Raw genomic sequence first — 6,614 nt, forward strand, 5'->3', positions numbered from 1 at the left:
CAGATGAGTCTCTCCAGTGCTGTGTCAGGTCTTTGCTGGATTTCCCCCCCTATTTGCTAAGGAGGTGACTTTCAGATACTGATCATCTGCTGTAGATGAAGTCTATCTTCAAGTTCTTCTTTTGTCCTCGTCTTGTCCAATTTCCTCCAATGTTTTAAGGATACGGTGCACACCATGGTGCCATGGTCTTTGGGAGTCACCTTGTTGGCGCAAAAATATTATTTTATGCCCGTCAGAGAAAAGAAATGGGAACAGCTTTGAAAGCTCTTCGGAAAGTTTGGAGAATTATTACTCAAGACCACTTTAAAGAATTAAGTAAGTCTGGAAGTACAAAGAAATCAGGTGGCTCAAGACTTTTACACTGTACTGCACTTGACCTTGAAACTGGAGTGTTCAGCAGGATCAGATTCTTCATCATGATGATGATAAAAAGTTGATGAACACATTTTCAGGTTAAGTTAACATCAGCTTTAGTTTTCTGAAAAATTGATGGTGAAATCTGTTTCCCATGCAACACATATAAATCTATGATTAATATTTGTCCTTACGTTTGCATTTTTAAGCATTATGGTTCCTCTGAGCTCAAACTGTGTCTCTGTGATTTCAAACAACCACTGAATCCAGCTATGGAGTCCATTATTTTCTACTTTGCACATTATTCTTTTGACATTATCTAAATCCTCTTTTTTTTTAAGCATGCTGCTCGCTTCATATCTGATGGTGTTACGATCCTTGTAGCTTTCTTCTGCAGCACATAAGCTGTGTTAATGTTTGTGTCCACCTGGGAAATAAACTTGTCACTTGTTATAAATCAGTAATCCAAGAAGGCCATATGTGGACACTTACGGATGACACTTCCTCAAGTGGTTTTCATCAGCAGGACTGTGAAATTCCTCTCCGTACAGCACTTGAAGATGAATAGCCGAGCACGCGTGCTTTGTACCCTGTTGTTTTAGATGTTTTTCTGTGAACTGGCTCTGAAATAGAAAGTCCCACCAGGGTCTGAGTGGATGAACTGTAGCTGCTGTGGCTGTTGTTTTGCTCTCGATGAGTTGTGAAGTGAGTTCTTCTCAAGGAGCCTTTCAAATAACAGAAGACTTTTTTGTGCTTAATAACAGTGCATAGTCAGAGTAAGGATCTCGAGTAGATAGCACTTGTGATTGTTGCTGTTCTCAGCTGGAAGATGCAGGCTCCCTTGGTGACCCGACAGCAACATCATAGCTCACAGAGAGCCTGCTGAATGAATCAGGCAAGTAATTATTGATGTAAGAAGCAGGGCTGGGAAATAATTACAACCACAGTGGCGCACAATGAAAACGGTGTGGTGGAGCTCATGTGTATGTGTGTGTGTGTGGTATTTGTATGTCAGGAACTGTCTGCGAGTGGCTGAAGATAGTTTTCCGTTCAAAATTTAAAGGTTGCTAAAGGGCAAAAACGTGCAAGAGCCTTTGTGTGGCTGACTCGTTTACCTTGTCTTCGCGATGCCGCAGGAGAGATTAACTTTCCCGAGATGTCACCAAACTCTTGTTCTCCTGTTTTATTTAATGTCACAGCACACACGTGTATTCACAAAACAATTCACAGCAGGACAGGAAATCAGACACAGAGGCGAGCATCAAACATTGAATGTGAATGCCAAAATGTCCTGGAGACGAGTTTCTCCGGCAGATTCCTGCGCGGTGGATTAATTAGCAGCAATAACACAAGAAAATATTTCACACGTTAATCCTGATGAAACTGTAACAAGTCCTCATAATGGTCTCTGTGGGGAATTAAGACGCAAAGTACAAACAAATCATTTTGGAGATCATCTATTCAAACATCAAACAGCAGTGAAAAAGAAACAGGCCACAGGCTGATTGAACAGTTTAACAATGGACATAACGCCCAAAGTCTCTTGTAGTATTTTTGCAAATAGTTTTTTTCACAGAAGTGCATAACAAAAATAAAACATACACACGGGTGCTGCATTAGAGGAAAGACATGAGCCCTTCACTCCTGCAGAAAAAGGAACTGGTTGGCTCTGTGATGCTATGGGGGGCAATTTGGCCCACTGCTCCCACTTGCAGCCAGTAAGGATTATACACCTTTATTCTTTTGTTAAACAAGGTTATGCTATCTTCAAGGATGACAGGGCCCCACCAAAATTGCAGATGAATATGAAAATGATGTGAGTCATGCACTGTGAATTTTCCAGTCACTAGATTTCAACCAAAGCTCTCAGAGAAGCAAGCCTAACTACTCTGTAACCTTGAAGCACCTCTGGACACACTTCGGGGGGAGTTATTAGAAAGCACAGGCTAAATTAATTAATTCATCACCCCATAAGACCTGTTGCACTTGTTGTGTAATTTGGCATACCTCAGCCTTCCCTCGCTGCTTTCCTTTCTTAAGAATATCTTATTTGCTTCAGCTGAAGAAATGGGAACACATGATGTGTTTTTGCAACAGGATGCTAGTAACAAAGTGCTAAAGATACAATTTAAACTAGTTCTTTGCTAATTGTCTGTTAGGTGTAGACACAACATTGGTTTATTCCTTGAGTTAGATGTGTTTTAAACTCGAGTGATTCACAGGTCAGTGTTAAGTGGCTTAAAGAAAACAAACAAACACTCCTCTGAAAATGGTCAGGTTCAAGGACTCTACTGAAAATGAGTGAGAAGCAGACAACTCTAAGAAAGATTATGAAATAATTTTTAAAGCCTAAGTTAATTAACTCAAATTTGAATGGTTACCAGTGCACAGGAACTACATATATAGAATTACCAGATGAAACCTATTTAAAATGGTTAAAAGGCTTACTAACTTTGGCTCATTAAAGTTTTAAAGACCTTTTTTCCCGTAAAAATGATACTTCTACAATCTTTGCTGTTGCAGAATTTGCTGCAAGATTTGCTTAAAAAGTCTCTGTTTGAGTCAGATTTTAGACTGATTTATTAGTTGGTACTCATGATTATGTTCCAGAGACCTTGAGAATCAATGACAAACCTCCTGCTTGAACAGAGTGGCCTTATGCCTTACTTCAACACTTTATTTCTTCTTTTAATATGTCACGCATGACACCAAAGGAATATGGCATACAGAGTTGAATTACAAAGCAAATATTTAACATTTGGCAGAATATTCGTAATGGCTTTCTTGCTAACATTTAGATGATGTGCGTTCTATTTATGAGACTACAATCAGCGGCCGTTTAGCCTAGCTTAGCACAAAGACTGGGGAGAGATGGAAACAGCTAGACTGATTTAGCACAGAAAGTGACCAAATTCACCTTCCAGCACCCCTGAAGCACACACAATCAAAATACATTTAACTGTGTTTGCAAAAATGTCAGGCTATTCTCTTGCTCTGAATAAATCACATATTAATGTCTTTATGTATCATAACCATGCTGGGCGGTGCTTCCTCCACTCTCCTTCCCCTCAGGGACAGAGAGAAAACATGCTGCACTGCATGAGAAATTCTCAGGAGAAGCTCCTTTAGGCCAGTTCTGTACTCTTTTCTGATCAGGCAGTAAAGCACTGGGTTCAGACAGCTGTTAGCATGAGCCAGGCACACAGTCAGGGGGAACGCATAGGCCTGGGTGTTGTAGAAGGCTTTGCTGAAGGGCACCAAGTCAAATTTGATCAGCACCCCCCACAAGGTGAGGGCCTGGTTGGGCAGCCAGCAGATGAAAAAGGAGAGAACTACGATAGTGACGGAGCGGGTCACTTTGGATCGGCGGCGGTGGCGGCCTCTCTCACACTCAGATTTCTCGGTGGCACTCCCGGTTACCATGCTGCACACAATGCGCCGGCTCAGGATAAACCTCAGCAGGAGGAGGTAGCACACAGAGATGATAATAAGGGGAACCACAAAACCCAGAAGGACCTTCTGTGTTTGATAGAGTCCCAGCAGGACTTGGGGGTCCCAGTGAGCGGAGTCGGAGTCAGAGAAGCGAACCAAGCAGAGCTCGTCATCTGCAGAAACCTGGAAACATAAATAGGGAGATCAGAGGATCCTTATCCAAAACACAGAGCATGCACTGTAGGTAGACTAGTTGTGGAGTACTGATTCAACAAACCTGGACAGTGGTGGAGTAGAAAGCATGAGGCAGTGTGGCCACCAGAGACACCACCCAAATGGCTGAGCTGGCCCACTTGGCCCGAGCGGTGGCGCTCCTTGGGCTCTCCATCTTCAGAGCTGTAACCAGGGAGCGGTAGCGTGTCACGCTCATGGCGGTGAGAAAGAAGACACTGGCGTACATGTTCATGGTGGTGACCGAGCTCACGATCTTGCACATGACCTGCCCAAAGGGCCAGCGGAAGTCCAGCAGCGTGTCCACGGCCCAGAAGGGCAAGGTGAGGACGAACTGGAGGTCTGTGAGAGCCAAGCTCATCACAAAGCAGTCAATGGAGGAGTGGTGGTATCCACGGCGACGGGAGTGAAGCAAGAAGAGTGCCAGGAAGTTACCCACGAGCCCCAGAACACATACAACCAGATAAACCAGGGCAATGACAACTCGTACCTGTCACACACACACATACATGTTTTGTGCTTGAAGGGTGTTTTCAGTAAACATAACTGAAAACAAAAATCTGAGACTTTTCCAACCTGATAATTTAAAGCTTCTGGGAGTAAAAAACGTGGAAGTGTATTCAACCTGCATTCTTTCTAATGTTCTAATGCCTGGTCTATGGGGGGAAAGTCACAAATAGACTATTGAGTCTATTTTTTGTCTCAAATGCTAGTTTTAAGATCACTATATGCAAATAATATTTATTTTATAATTATTTCAAGTCCAAAAAGATGACAAAGCAGATTATTCTTTAGGGTGGGTGTCCTTTCAAAAAGCTCAGATGACACTTTGTGAAAACATTGGGCTCCAGACTTACCAAACCAATGAGTGGCATGGTGGCAATGTCATCTTTTATATACAGTTTATGCTACAGAGTGCTGCAATAATAAATGGTAAGATATTTTAAGCTAAAACATATTCTGAAGATGTGGGACTTGTTTAAAAAAATGGTATAACCTTTAATGTCAGAATAAAGAAACAACATTATCTCCAAGATTCATGCACAATTACCGTTTCATTTTTTATTAATCTGATCCAACTGGACTTGTAGAAAAAAAACAAAAAACAAACAAACAAGAAGGTAAGCAAACCTACTGCCAGATTGGCGCTGTCTCCGTGCAGATCCAACGAGGACTCCTGAGAGAGTATGTGAAGCCAGCAGTTTAATGAGAGGTTAAAAGAGGAGGCTGCACCCGTAGGGCTGACCAGTTCGGAGATTTTGCGCTCATCCTCTTCCCCTCCGCACAGCCCTGTCAGAGCTCCAGAGGAGCTGCTGTTGTCGACCTGCATGACTCGGCTGCAGGCGGGGAAGGGAAAAGAGGGCGAGCTACTTCGCAAAACTATCCACTTCTTCCACCGGGATAACTTCGAGATCGCAGGTGCGCAGGTGCGGCTTCAAAAATCCCCATCTCTTTCTCCTCATGCATTCAGTATTATAAGAGATCAGAGCTCCAAAATGCGCGTTTCTTCTTCTTCTTCTTTTGCTTGAATCTTTTGTTTGTTTGTGGTTTCCAGTCGGAAATGTCTGAGATATTGAAAAAACAAAAGAAAGAGCTGATTAATCCGCATCCACCTACTTTGGCGCGTTCAGGTCGAAGTCTGACATGATGCAGTTGCCTCTTCTGTCAGCATCCTCGCACTGGAGGCTTTTATACTCGCCCAGCTTCTCGTTTCACCGCATGATGGCGCTCTGTCGGTGCACACACGGACTCCCCAGTGTTGATATATTATTGTCGTTATTAAAGCAGATGCCCCACTAACCAAGTTTCAGATGTCAGTACTCTTGGCTGAGCTTCATTCATATACCCCCGCACCCACCCTTTTTTGATGTAATCCAGATTTAACTTTAATTTTTAAAGATAAATTGATCATATTTTTATAGATTTTCTTGCCTTCAAGGGTTTTTCAGTGTCCATTTCAACATTAGAAAATCAGAAAGCTTTCAGTCTTTTTGATGCTGTTAGTGGAAGAGCTGTGTGCGTGCATGTGTGTGTGTGCACTTGCGATTTGCATGTCTTATAGGTCACTGTTGGTATTCGCACAGTGTGTCGCTGGGATCTAAACTGAGTGCGTTTGAGAGAAAAGACATAGTGCAGCAAATATTTTCTCCAGCACCTTCATATTAAAACAGTCTGTAACTTTAAAAAGAAGAGATCTCAACATCTTAACCTCAACCAGTTTGCTCCAAATGGTATTAAATAATTGATCCTTGTTCCTAAAACTTAGTAAAAGGGGGCAAATATAAGAGCAGCTGGGACATTTGGAAGAAAGTGTATCCTTTCCTTTTGGTTTCTTTTCCTGTTTTCACAAGCAGTTAATCACAAATTCAGATGTTAATAAATCATATTTTGTACACAGTGCTGACATGGAAAGAAATGCAGATGTGGTTGATGTCTGACCCACCAAATCTCCCTCGTGAAGCCGCTTGTTGTCATTCTGCTGAGGCTTTCGAAGATGCTTAAAAATTCAGCTTTCATTTAAAAATAAATGGATGGGGAGATTCTGACTCTGTTGGGCTTTTCTGACGTGTTTTCGACTATAGTCCAAATAAGTGCAA

At 42.3% G+C, this 6,614-nt stretch overlaps 1 protein-coding gene across 1 annotated transcript; it reads right to left on the bottom strand.

The window, feature by feature from the left end:
• Window positions 1–399: 399 nt before the first annotated feature.
• Window positions 400–5,714, bottom strand: LOC102309798 (relaxin-3 receptor 1). The gene is made up of 3 exons (XM_005920527.3): window positions 5,153–5,714; window positions 4,064–4,507; window positions 400–3,969 (listed from the first exon to the last, which is right to left on the bottom strand). The coding sequence occupies exons 1-3, from the start codon at window positions 5,345–5,347 to the stop codon at window positions 3,358–3,360; spliced, it is 1,251 nt and encodes a 416-aa protein (XP_005920589.1). The 5' UTR covers window positions 5,348–5,714; the 3' UTR covers window positions 400–3,357.
• Window positions 5,715–6,614: the final 900 nt, after the last annotated feature.

The sequence above is a fragment of the Haplochromis burtoni genome, unplaced genomic scaffold (assembly GCF_018398535.1).
Source record: "Haplochromis burtoni strain Fernald_Lab_line unplaced genomic scaffold, NCSU_Asbu1 Contig_41, whole genome shotgun sequence".
NCBI classification, from domain to species: Eukaryota; Metazoa; Chordata; class Actinopteri; order Cichliformes; family Cichlidae; genus Haplochromis; species Haplochromis burtoni.